The sequence below is a fragment of the Phalacrocorax carbo genome, chromosome 1 (assembly GCF_963921805.1).
Source record: "Phalacrocorax carbo chromosome 1, bPhaCar2.1, whole genome shotgun sequence".
NCBI classification, from domain to species: Eukaryota; Metazoa; Chordata; class Aves; order Suliformes; family Phalacrocoracidae; genus Phalacrocorax; species Phalacrocorax carbo.
The window spans coordinates 202,320,575-202,334,921 of NC_087513.1; the positions used below are offsets into that span (position 1 = coordinate 202,320,575).

At 35.4% G+C, this 14,347-nt stretch overlaps 1 protein-coding gene across 1 annotated transcript in view; it reads right to left on the bottom strand.

The window, feature by feature from the left end:
* Window positions 1-473: 473 nt before the first annotated feature.
* The window catches only part of DYNC2H1 (dynein cytoplasmic 2 heavy chain 1), a 192,917-nt gene continuing 179,043 nt past the window's right edge, over window positions 474-14,347 (bottom strand). The window contains exons 86-89 of the mRNA XM_064441295.1: window positions 14,223-14,332; window positions 13,806-13,887; window positions 5,700-5,816; window positions 474-970 (exon numbers count right to left, since the gene is read on the bottom strand). Coding sequence (XP_064297365.1) covers window positions 812-970; window positions 5,700-5,816; window positions 13,806-13,887; window positions 14,223-14,332 — 468 coding nt within the window. The 3' untranslated portion in view covers window positions 474-811. The remainder of the gene's footprint in view (window positions 971-5,699; window positions 5,817-13,805; window positions 13,888-14,222; window positions 14,333-14,347) is intronic.

Consider the following 14,347-nt stretch of genomic DNA (forward strand, 5'->3'; position numbering starts at 1 on the left):
CACGAATCAGTGCTATCAAAACGTCAGTATCCTGTGCTAAGAACAAGACTCCATGGGTCTCTCACATGGCTATTCACTTAACAACTGGCTGAAAACCTCTTTTGCTTGTCTAAGGAACTGTTTGTCTATCTTGGGCATTTATGTGCACATTCTTACGGGAATTTAGTACAGTTTCATAAAATGTTTTTTTCAGTAACTTCTAGATTACAACCATGATGGTAGTCTAACTGAATTTGTAACTCCACATGAACTTAATGAAACTCCTATTATTTACTACCAATACAACGAAATATGATTACAAGTAAAACATCATTAAAACAGACTGAAACATTTATCCTGATTTTTATATTCACGTAAAACATTCCATTTCAGTTACAATGGGTAATTATTATAACTTTATTTTATTAAATAATGGAGGCATAAGAATAACAGTTCAAAAAGGATAATGAAAAAAATTATCAAAGAAAAAATGCTGACTTAGAATTTATATTTAATATTTACTGGCAAAACATAAGAGATTTCAGCAAGTCTGAGAAAGAAATACAAAATATTACAATCTAGAGAAACAACCCAAATTAACAGTTTGCTGAATAGTGCCATGTTACCTTTAACAATATGCCAAAAAGATACAAGATACAAAGTTCTAGTCAAATAGATGTTATTTTTATATATCTTAAAAAAATAAACAGGCAAATTTCTAAACCATTGCTTTAAAATGTATAAGCAATGAATTCAAAGTTTTTTTAATAAGAAACAACTAAGATGTTTAAATGATTCTTATCTTCAAGAGCTAATTTAATGCAGTTGCAGATTACTGATTTTTTAAAAATAAAGCAGCGCCACATTGAATCCACTGGTCTTGGTTTCCTCCACAAGGTACATCAATATTTGTCACCACACGGTCTCTCTCCATGCTGGTGTAGACTGGTAAAGATATGCATTCCTCTGGAGAATATGGACCACATGCATCCTGTCAGCAAACAAGCACTTAGTTATCACTTAAATAGACAACAAAACATGAGAAAGGAATAATCTTCAATAATATAGTATCTAAAGCTAGATCCTAACATACAGTTTAGACATTGCAGCCTTGGACAGGCTACAAAGGAGAAGGATTACTAACAAAGCAGAGACTTCAGAAAATTCGCTAGACTACTCCATAACTAAGCTTCTACTTTTTCTCTCCAGTTTGTTAAACTGAAAACACAAGTATGTATGTAACAGGGGTGATCCTACAAACTACATATCAAAATCTTTATTCAGCTAAAAAAACCAAAAATTACATGTCAAAAGCTTCTGCAAACCAGGGGCAAGGGAAGTGCTGAACAGTTCCCAGAGGGGAGAAGGCCCCTTGGGAGCACCATCTCTGTTCTGCAGGGAGCTGCTAACCTGGGCAGGCTGGGGTCCTGAGGCAGCCAGGGCTCTCAGCAGGCCCTGCTGCCTCACCTCGTCCGTCCCTGCAGGATAACCTCACTGCTCCTCCTGTAATGTAGCCCCAGTTGTGATCTGTGTCTGAGGTACTTGTAAGTGGGATGCTTCAGGAACTGCACCAAAAAAATCTTACTCCACACTTTCCAGGCTACTTTATGGATTCAAACTATGATTTATAATATCAGTGAATCCAAATATAAATATTGTTCTCTGATACAGAGAGAGCGCTACCTTACCTTATATTAGAGCCTTACAGGGCCCCCAGTTAATGCAAGATATTAAGAGGAACACAGAAGTTTTAACCACAATTTAGTTAGACCAGGACAAAACAAACAAAATGGCTAAGTTCCTTAGTCATTTCCATATACTTCTAGCACTTCTAGACATGCAAGCATATGTAAAAAGTTACATTATTAGTAAAAAAAAGAAAAGCGGGTTTGATGACTTTTTGATGTTGTTGGGTTTTTTTTAATGCCTTTCATACTAATACTGATCACAGTCACAGCTGGGGTTCTTTGGCACTTCTGGAAAACAGGCCTTTTCCATTAAGCACCTAAATAGGAAATTATCAGGTTAACTTTAATCATTCAGATTGTAAATCAGTGCTTTGAACTTCCAGCTGAATCAATTTATAATTTGTATTCTCCTATACATGTACTTTCCTACCAGACAGTAGCAGTACTACTATTACAAAGATTACAATTATATTGTAAACACTACTTAGGGAAGGATCTTGGTTGGAGCCATGGCTTTACGTCTCTATCATGATGAGCGAGCATGTTCTCTCTGAGAACAGTAACAGCTCCTCTCCACTTTCTGTATTACAAACTGTGTGCGTCTTTGACAAGGTTTCCTCCTAGGGCTTTGCACAGGACATTTTCCCTGTCCACGACTATAGAAGTGAGCTCAAAGATTCAGTCTAGGCTTCCTACAGCATGTAATTTTGGCTTCAAACCACGATGTATTTATTTAGTATAAATAATTCAGGGTTTGGTTCAATTGCGATATATTAAGCATGTTTCCTGTCATACTCAAAATCTCCCTTCCTGTCAACAGCAAAATGTCAGAAGATTTTCAAGAATCAAATAACACAGCAGCACACTTGGCAGAAAGGAATTTGAAAAAATATAAGGGTCTTTTTAATGCAAATCACATCAAATGTGAGTTAGTGAAGCTCCAATATTAGAAAATAACTAAAAACAGGAAAAATGAGACGTGCAAACAGTAACTGTTTTAAGCACTTTGCCTTGCATGTCAAGTGTAAGCCATTTCTGAAGAACTTTGTTGTTCCTTTTGAAAATCAGCTTCCCACGTCATTTGAACATCAGTGTTTGAATCCTTATAGAAGGTCTGTGTACTGAAAGGGCACAATTGGCTGTTGTCAGAAGGATCATACTTACCACATTTATCCTTTGGTTAACAATATTGAAGAAGACAAAATGCTGGCCAATCTGACAGTAAAATGTTAATCGGAGAATTTAAGTTTTGCCAAATTGGGAGGCCAAAGTTGGCCAGTTTGCCTTCAAAGACCTCTTTTTACACCTTTTTGGGTCAAAAGAGCTGTTCTCGCACCTTGCTCAATCCCAGTGACATTTTAAGGAATCACATTATTTTAAGGTTAAAACCTTTCTGTGAAAGTCTCTTTGAACAACATCCGTATGTCTTTGGCTTATGCACAGTCCAAAAACGCCCTTTGTCTAGACTGCCTCAAACACGGTTCCATCCCTCTTTGCAACACCCTTCACAGCTTGGGATCTATCAGTGAATTAAAACTGGAAAGGACTTTCACAGTTTAATGAGAATAAGCATCATGTTAGTAGCTCAAAATACTCTGTTTTGAGCAATGCAGCATTTTGAGGGGGTTCTCTCAGAGAAATCCTGTAGGCTATTTTTTTTTTTCCCAGAGAGTTAGTTCACTTTATTTTAGTTTGGTTGAAAATTACCTCAAATCATTGCATTATAAATATACAAATTTTTGCTCACTGGATTTCTAAGAGATATTTATGGGGAAAAGAAAACAAATTCAAAACCTAAGAATCTTAAGATAACATGTTCTACTTCATGCACTCTTCTCCTAAGGAGAGGATAATAAGATAAGGGGAAGTGCACAATGTCCTGATTCTGCCTTGGTTTCTGAGCACAGTGTTCGACTGTGGTCGATTTTTACAGTGAAGCCCAAAGCAAAACAACTCAAGGGCAGAAATACTTTCTGTAGAGATATTTTATATTTAAAATCTGGGCAGTTGTCAAGTTTTGGCCTGTGTTTTCAAATAATTATATTTTTTTCCAACACAAAGACTTCAGTTGTTATTCACTTCAAATATGAAGTACATTGGAAGAAGTTTAATTCACTGATTATTGAACTACCTCACTTCTATGTTTTTTAGATAAAGCTCTCTGCTGATGTCACATATAACTTCTGGATCTTATCTTTGAAGTTTAAAGAATATAGACTGCTATTCAGAAAAATACTTAAGAATCTGTTTTATGTTTAACACAAGATGAATGTTTTTCAGCAACTAAGAGAGGGTTACTTACAATCATCATTTTCAGTGTGCATAAGATAAACATTTGGTGTCATCATGTAAAACCATGTATATTACCATCCTCCTCCACCCACCACTGAGTCTATATATTAAGAAGTCTGGGAATTCCGTATTTATCCCATGCAACACCTTTCCAGTAAATGAGATATGTTTATTTCTCTGAACAAAACACACCTTGTAAACTACTAAAGAACTAAAAAATCTCTCACTGGTCAACTTTGTAATAGGTTTTGTGCTGGTTTGCCTTTTTTTTTTTTTTTTCCTTTTTAATTTTCAGTATTTTCTTTCCCATCAAAGCCATGAGCAGTAGTGCAGATGGTGGACAGTATTTACTTGTGTGTTCAAAGTCCATGTCTTGACCATCATACTTCTAATGCTGTACTATAATATAATGCTATACTTTCAGTGCTGGAAATAACAAAGAAAAAGATTTTGGGATACAGTAGTGTGTTAGTAATGGAGCTCCTTGAACAATATTTATCACAATATACCACAAATCTCATCATTGCCATATTTATGATAATTAATAAAATAAACTCTAACTGAAATTTCAACTGCTTGGGTCCAGTGAACTTTTTTCTTTAATGTTCTTCTCACCAAGAATAATTCTCTCTTGTCTTCTCAAGACAGAACTCCACAGAGTTCTCTAGGTTGCCGAATAATAAAGTCCTCCAGTTAATAAATTAATTTGCTTGGTGAGCTAATGTCTACAGGACAGGATAAAAGGTGGCATTATTTTTAATTTTCTATGTACTTCTAACTTTATTTATTGTGATAAAGAAGTGGAAAAAACCTGCATCCACCCCTATTTCTCACTTTCTACATTTACACTTGATTTTCAGTGTAAAATTCTTAATCTATTTTCTTTTAGATCTGTATGTGGGTTTCTTCTCACCTGTCTGTCCCAGATTTACCGGTCTAGGCTGTCTCTAGTAACATCTCAACAGAGATTTACCCCCGTTACCTTATTATGGGATGGACTTCCTGAGATGCCTTTTACTGAGACCAAAGAAGGATCTAAGGCAACTAAGTCACACTGGGCAACTAACTTTTAAACAGCTAAATTTAGATGAGATTAATTCTACAATAAACCTTCTTTTAGTTATAAGAGTGTAAGTATATGAATTTGTAATTTCTACACATCCTTGAATAAGTTCTGTGTAACTTTTTGCTTTATATATCAGATATTGCTATTATAATTGAGGAGCAGAAGCAGTAACAATTTTCACTGTTCAGATTACTTCACTTTCATCTTACATAGTTCTGCAAGCATTGGCATTTTTTTAAATTAGTGTAAGTAGGGGAAAGGCTTTCTTTGCTTACAGATCATATCATGTTCTCTTTTTATTGCTGTTGCATTTTAGTTTAACATTTAAAACACACAGAAAATACACTCTAGGAATGAAGTCCCAAACTCGTATATACATTTACGAAGTACACTTTTGAAAAGATGTTAATGTTTTTTAAAAAACAAGGAAAAAAAGCTATGTCTGAAATAAAGCCCTTGTCTTAATCTAAACAACAGAAGCTAAAAAATATTGACAAAATGATAATACATTTTTATTTTATATAAAATAATTAACTGTTTTTCCTGTTAAAGACAGGGATTTTTATTTTGAAATGAAGGGGAAAACAGGTCAGCAACATCATACTGAAAAGCCACTACACAGAAAAAAGCAAATTATTGGTCTTGAAAGTTTCGGGATTTTAATAATTTAGTACCTGTGGAATCCAGGCCATGTAACAAGGGAGAACAGATGACACACTGGGAGAATCATGCAGATTTTCCAAAAGTCGATTTCCATCAAAACTGCAACCTTCCAGTTGTAAGCCACTGATCTGCCATGGAAATATAAAATAATCAAACATATATAACAGACCTGAAATGTCAGTAATGACTACACTGTGCTTTAATAAATGATGATCCTTTTTACTGTGACCAAATCTTTAAATAACAGGAAACTAATTATTGTAATGTTCTGTGAGAGAATAGGAAACATGATTTAAAAGCAAGATCTGGACCATGCTCTGGCGTGAACTTCCTCTGATTTGGATTCACATTCTTTGAAATGTTAGAGAAAAATACCTGTAAATGTCATCATTTATGAAACTGCAGTTGCCTGGCATTAGATTAATGGAAATGTGATAGCCATAGCCAAGTACACAGTCATTACAATGTCCAGAAGAAGAGAACAATCACTGAAATGAACATGACTTCCTGCTTGGAAGTTTGAGCACAGCTTTCAAAGAATGGAATGTGCAATTACACAGCTTCTGTGGAGGCAGACAGAATATATTGAAATAACAGAAGCCAAAATTTTATTTAACGTAACTCAAGACTTCTTAGATAAACTGTCGTTTGGAAAAAATAAATAAGAATCCCATATGCTTCTATAAGTAACTATGCCATGCTCTATATGTAACGTTTTAAGTGCTTTCTTTTAATTAGTAAGTGCTTTCAGCTTCTGAACTAAACATTCTCTTTTTTTCTTCACTGAAGTCCTGGATAGATTAATGACAATGATTCTGGATTTCTTCCAAATAAAATTTTCAATATCTGCTGATAATTTTATTTTCCCAGTACAAATAATAATAGTTGGCTAGTATAAATAATAGTAATAGTCAGTTTGGCCTGCTGAAGTGAGAACTTTAATTCTAGCAGTAATAAAACTTTATTCAGTAATAACTTTCCTACAGCTTTTTAAAAGGCTAAATCTTAAGCTGGAGCAGAAGCTACAATCTGAAAATCATCTGTCTGTTACCCTGTCATACTAAAGCCCCGAATTAAATACATAATACTGAGGAAGGCTTTCAGCAAATACAAGGTTCATAAAGCAGTGCTGGAACTAGGAAATACAATGCTGTTGGAAACTGAATGAGTGACCACATGACCAAAATGGAGAAAAGTATCATTTTCCAACACATTTTCTCTTGCAAGAAATTGTAAAGAGTGTACTGGATTTTAAAAGGTGGTTAAAGTATGATGTACAATGAAGATCGGCATCATAGAAGATGTAACAGAACTAATTTGCTTAGGTAATTACAGTATCCTAAAATTATTTATTTGACAAGAAAAGTTGCAATTAAACATTAAAACAATGGGGGTTACTGTCATGCTTGAAAAACAATGCTTTCTTCCCAAGTGTTGGGGTTCTTTTGTTAATATTCTACTAACTGTACACTAGCTAAGATTACATTTTGCATTTTTAAAAACTAATTATTTTTTTATTGTAGACAGGCATTGCAGTCTTCAGAAATTTGCTTCTTTGAAGTCATATTTCTGTCATATTTCTGTTCTAACTCAGACTTTAAGACTCTTACAATGTGCAAGATGCATATATACATATGCTAGTGTGAAAAAAAGTTATAAAAGATTGCATTTAAAGAAGCTATAGGAAAAAGCTGTGTTTCTCCTTGGACAGAGAGTGACAAAAGAAGTGGCAACATTCTTTGAAGCAATCTCTGCACCATACAGACCTGGACTCACAGTAAAGCCTCCAAAACTGTGGATAACCTGAACCAAAACAACCCCAAATGGAAAGCTCAGTCTCGTATGACTTTTTCTCTAACTTTAACTTCCACAAATTATTATAACAAGGCCTCAGTGAAATAAATTAAATTTTTCAGGTTTTTTTATTTGGAACTACAAAACCTTTATTTTTTTCCTCCCTCAAACCTGTCAAAAGCTCAAGGTCTTTTCTTCATTGTGAAAGTGTGACACTCCTCTCCCTTCTGCCAAGTTTATTGTGGTCTTTCCTTTGAATCTTCCATAAGATTTTCAGATCTGTTATTTTAAGGTACAGTGTTAACAGTTGATATTTTGTACTGTTTCTTTTCAAAGTCAGAATCTCTCCACACAGAGAGATTTTGGAAAAAGCTGGCTTTATCTAGTAAAAAAAAAAATTGGGTGTCAATAGTCGTTAATGATAGCCTAGGTAGATTTCAGTGCCACTTCTGCCTTGCAAGACCAAAGAATATGAAGAAAAATATTATAAAAGGCATAAAAGGAACAAAGTCTTACTAATGTTTTTACTGAGGCTTTCCCACAGACTCCTTCCTACTGCTCTCTGTTGTTAACGTTGATACTTAAGGCCTCACTTTGTTATATGCACAGGTCCTAGATTATACTTCATCTCACTACACTTCTGATTGAATACTTTCAAAGCTCTTATTTATCCCTATCACACAACTATTAGAAAGATTTATCTCCTGTGATCTTTCTGCCCATCCTGCATTCTGCAGGGAATTTTCTTATGGAGTATAGTTTGACAAATATACGAGTTTGGCAAAGTTATTGAGGGAAGATTGGTCTGCCAAGAGATTTTAAAATTTATTGTTAGGGTGTTCTAAAGTCTGGCCATCCTGAACATCTCTAAAAGAAGTTTAGAAAGTGGGTCACCTATTGAAAAATCTCTTTCTACTGCACACACATTTCTTCTTTTGATACTGGCTGTTTCCTTTGACATTATAGTTATGTAAAATAAAATCATTTGATCTTCTGGAAAACTTCAACCAATCATAGAAACTCCTCTGAAGATAAAGACTAAAATTTTGACTTTGATTCAAAGATTAAAAGACACTGAAAAAAAACCACACCAGAACAAGGTACTTTCACATACTGTTTGGCTGACTACTCGCATAGCCATGTTCTCATCTATATGATAAACAGTGTAGAGAAATTGCAGCTACTATGAAGGACAACGATTTCACAGTATCTATAATGAGCATGCATAGTATTTTGGCAGCTCAGCTCAGAGTACTGGCTGGAGTTGACCATAATTTTTAAAATTTTAATTACAGAATCAAAGGATCACAAAATTATAGGGGTTGGAAGGGACCTCTGGAGATATCTTGTCCAACCCCGCTGCTTGAGCAGGGACACCCAGAGCAGGGGGCACAGGAATGCGTCCAGGCGGGTTTTGAATGTCTCCAGGGAAGGAGACTCCACAGTCTCCCTGGGCAGCCTGTGCCACTGCTCTGGCACCCTCACAGGAAAGAAGTGTTTTATCATATTGAGCTGGAACTTCCTGTGTTCCAACTTGTGCCCATTGCCCCTTGTCCTGTCCTTGGGCACTAATGAAAAGAGCCTAGTCCCATCATCCTGACATCCACCCTTTAGATATTTATAGGTATTGATGAAACCCCCTCTTCAGTCTCCTCTTGTGCAGGCCAAACAATCCCAGGTCTCTTAGCCTTTCCTCATAAGGGAGATGCTCCAGTCCCCTGATCATGGTAGCTCTCCACTGGACTTACAAAGTACTTAACAAAGGACTTATAAATTCTTACAAAGTACTTGTCATTTTGCAACTACTGGTAATAGTTTAGTTTCAAAAAAAAAAGAGCTATTGTTACACATTACAGATTATGTTTCTTAAAAAACATTTGTAGAAAGTGCTGATACCATGGTCCATAGCATCTCTGCTTCCAAAATTTTGAATTCTCTGCAATTAATTTTTCCTTACTATTTAATGCCATCAATTCCACAAAATGATACAAACATCAGACTTCAGGAAGTCATATTTTCACTTCATCCCCTTTACAGACCTCCATTATTAATGCCTTGATATTTCGGGATGGAGGCATACTGTAAAAAAAGACCTCTCAGGATGCCTTTTAATAGTATTTCTGTCAATTGCTAAGAGTATAGTTTTGATATTAATGCTGATATTATGTATTTGAATATTATAGTCTTGCAACAAATCTTTGTTTTTTACTATTTATATTAAGCCTTACCCAAGCTCATAGCACTTACTACCCAAAGTCTCTTACCATGTTTCGTCCTTTCTTTCATCCTTTGCTACAGTAACAGAAAATGGAATGCCAAAAGGAATGACTACCTTCTTCTGTACAGCAGCACAATCAGTGCACAAAGCAAATAGATGTATTTGCATATCAATATGTGATTAAATTGCAGTAGTCATACATTTTCAGTACCTTTTGTTAAAGCAATCCAAAGTAATATTAAAGACAGTGTAATTTTATACAGATTGATTCTAAATCAAATATTCATCATGTCCTACTAGGAGAGATCTACTCCACAGCATACGTCTAAACTATCACCTCAATTAACACTGATAATTTAACATCAGATTTGATAATTCACCCAGATTCAGGTGTATTCTTGGCCTGATTGAGTGTTTCTCTGCCTACTTTGTAATTACACTGACAGTTCTAGCACTTCATACTTCTGACTTACAGAGGGTCACAGGGTGTATTATTTGAAATTTCTGGCACACAAAGATCATTCCAAATGTCTACAATGGCTGAAGCATGATGCCATTTTTTTTAAAGCGCAGGAAGACTGAAAAAGCATTTTCATCATACAGGTCATAATTATATTTCCACCTTCTTTTCCTTATCAGAAGAAATTCTAAGCTATCATAAACTCATCAAATTAAAGGCAAGAAAGAAAATCTCAACATGTCTTCAAAACAGTCACTAACTGACAGTGTGACTAAGAAAGTTATACAAAGTATGTGTAAATCTTAGATTTAAATATAATGTTCATCTGCATTCCTAATTGTCCCAATCCTTCTACACAGATATTCTATTAGAATAATTAAATATCCATTGATTCAGGGACTTAAGCATGACTCTCCCATATCCCAGAACGGAGTCCACCAACCATGTGAGTACAGAATCAAGTCTCTCGGTCTTGGTGGAAACAGTCACACAAAGTAAAATAGCACCATTAGCATCAATTGAGACTGATAAACCTCAGAATAGCCTATAGCATGATATGCTTCTTGTAGGGGATGTGGGAAATCCAATTTTAAACCCACAGTCTGAATCATGTAAAGAAGGAACATGCAGTTAGCCTAAGCCAGCAAAAGTAGACATGCTATTTTTTGCTAAGACTTTCCACTTTGTTTTTACAACATCCTGTGGTGACTCCACTTTATTTTCTTCTATTTCACTCCTATGTAAGATTTTCTGTTCGTGTATTACACTTTCTATAAAAGAGATCTTCTTATCAGCACTGGTGCTTTTATACAATGATGATATCATCTTCAGTCAAGTAGATAATTGGTGTTCTTCATAACAGCATTGTAAAAACTTAACATACCTTTTGCATAAAGTCTGAAAAATCTTCAGATAACTATCCTGAATCCTATGTCTCCATGGTACCTCTTTATTTAAACTTCCAAAATGTGACAGGTTTTAAAACAAAACAAAACAAACCCAGCCTTTTACCTTCAGGCAATTGACCAGAACTACTATGCTAGGACCATAGCAATTGTAGGTTTTCTCCTGTCAGTGGAGAAAGACAGGCATCTCCGGAAAGTTGTTTAACTCATTTTAGATCTGAATTGGTGCATGTCTTTCTTCACTGACAAAACGAGGCTGGTAAACTCATATTTCTGATTTAGATATCTACGGTCAGGTGGGATAAAACAGGGTCCCACCTACCTAACCACAGCATGTGTTTAAGGACTTACCTATCCTGCTGATTGAATTTTTTATTTGAGTCCCCACTCAAAATAGCTCCCCATTCTATAAGGTTAGCCTGAATTCTTGAAACTGCAGAGATGTTAACTTTACCAGTATTAAAATTCATACTGCTCCTGTGAACCAAGCTTAACATGCAATCCAGAGGATCCTTATCAAACAAGACACATTTTAGAGGATGAGTTTTCTGAAACACTCTCATTTTTATGCCCTACTTAGAGTCCATGTGGTATTTAGCTTTACTAATGTGAAAGTTTCTCCCCAGTTCTCCATGAACATGAGGAAGGACTCATGGAAAGGAATCTAAATGATCAGCATGGCAAAGGTTCCAAAGCCTTTCTGTACATCAAAAATTCAAAGGAGCAGTGAAGATATTGGTGAATACTTACTAATACAGATGCACTGTATACTGCTTTTACTGGGGAAAGGATAATATTCAAATCAAGTGAGTAAACTTGGCAAAATTCTTAACTTTTGTTAAAGATAACCACTCGCTTAATTGTTTCTACTATTCCTGTGGCAGAGAATTTGCTCTTAAAAAAATTTCTCTTTTTATTTTTGATTCTTCTTGGAACATAAGACTCATTCTTGTAAAGCAAAAAAGAATATATTTTAACCTTTTCACCTACATATAACAGTGACTAATATTAAAAAAAGTCTACCGCACAAATCTGCACATAACAAAGAATTGTAAGCCTCAATATACCTAACTGGAGTGCTGTTATAAAACTCTTTCCTCTAATTACCGTTTATTTTTTTAGTTTCCAAGCAGCTATTTCAATCTAGCTACTGTAAAATATTGCAGTATTTTTTTAGCATATGAAAGTACTTAGATAACATTATTCAGGCATGGAGTTCAGGTATTTGACATTGACTTCTGACATTTTTCAAAGATGGTAGAATGGTTTTGAATAAGTTCAGGCTTCTCGGATATGCAGCTGATAGTTAGCCTACTAGAATGAGTGGTCTGGGATGTGAAACTCAATTTTGGCTCACTGCTATGTACTTAGAAGTCTTGGCTGAATCTGGAACCTTGCAACATGTGTATGCTCCAAGGTTTATCATATCCCAGGTTTATCCCAGGGAAGTGACTTGCCCCAAAAGTCCCTTGGTTTATTTATCTCCAGGTTCTAAACCCCCATCTGCTTCTCATTAAATGAAGTCGGCAACCACTACTCCTATTTAAGTACCAAGACTGAATAATTTTCTAAATTACATTCTGTAGTTCCAAAAGGAATTAATTCAACAAAGTTCAAAAGAGTCTATTGCACAAAGGTCAGATTGGATCATTACAGTTATCTTTTCTGGCCTTACAATCTATTAATATTTTAGGGATATGAATTCTTACACACTCAGTATTAATGATTTTACACAGTGTCAGCAGCCAGACCAGAACCCTAATATCTCCCACAGCCTTGTGTCTGCCTGCATTATCAGACTAGAGAAGGTGCCCTGACATTTGCTTTCTCTCTCATAGTCTAGCAATCCCTCTGCTTTAGCTGTACATCAGTACATCGTTGCGTGGTGAGTGCCCTCCATTATACACCCATGTTTCTGGAAGAATGCAGTTTTAAATGCCACTCTCCATGCTGAACACAGCACTTTGAGCTGTGTGATATTATCATGGGACCAACATACCTGTCAGAAGATGTAGCACAGAAAACTTATTTTGTGAATTCCCTACAAAATTAAGTATGAAACAGGTGCACAGGGATCTGGATTCAGCCAAGGCGGCAGTGCCACCTGAAATGTTAAGAAGCTAAACTAAACCATTTGAGGATTCATCCCTACTCTGCTGTATAAGCAATCAGTAGTGACTTTATGGCTGCTGGCTGTAGCCTTAAGTGTCCATTAAAAATTGTTGGGTCTTTATCATACCAAAAGCTAGTCATACTATGGTTTACTTTAGTTTGTTTACTTCCCCACAAGTGTTTCAGTGATTCAACAAATGCTAACATATGGTCTTAGACTTACGGACTTACACGTGTATTTCCTCTTGCTACACGCCACAAATGTTTCTGTCAGCTACTTTCTGGACAACAGTTAGATATTAACTAATGGAATTTCAGCTTCAAGTTTATCTATAAGGTGGTTGAAGAGAATGGAGCAAGAATAAGTGTAAATTTTAAATTTTACATTTTATATTTTAAATGAGCACTGTGACTAGGGAGGGGTCAAAAGATAACTGCTTTCCTTCCACCATTTCTGGATAATTTTTGCACTACCATTTTTGTAGCTGTGTACCATCAATGAGCCTTTGTATCTCAGATACACCAATGTATTTATAGCTCAGCTTTCCAGAAGTTTATTGACAGATGACTTGGACCATGCTAATAAAATATCCTTGTAAAATTCTAGTAAAACGTTCTAGTAAAATACCTTAACTTGGAGTTTGCCTTCCTGTATCCGCCCTTTCCATGATGCTGTAAATTTAAGGCTGTCCACTGAACAGCTCATTACTCTGCAAGGGAAACATATATACGGTAAATCTTAGAGATATATAACAACAGGAAATGAAATACAAAACCAATGTATTTTTGATGTGTATCATATCATACTAAGTCTTACTTTGAAGAAAAACACATTTTTATTCCATCTAAGATAAAAAAAAATCAGCATTTAAAAAAGTAACTCACAGCTATTCTACTCCAGTGCAAGTAATAAAAATAAGATGACTAATGACAGCAATTGACATAATTTGTTGGATCTGTGTCCTGAAAATGAAACAACCATCTTCACGCATAGGGAACAATGGCACATTAGCACACATAAATAGGTAGGTTACTTTTCCATCACCTTGCAGTCTCCTGGCGTAAAGCATTGAGAAATGTGTCTGGATGAAATAGCTCTGAAAGGTCAAGGGTGTCTGACAGTAGTTTCTGTTTCTCTGCTTTTTCTACCCAATTCTAGAAGAGAAAAAT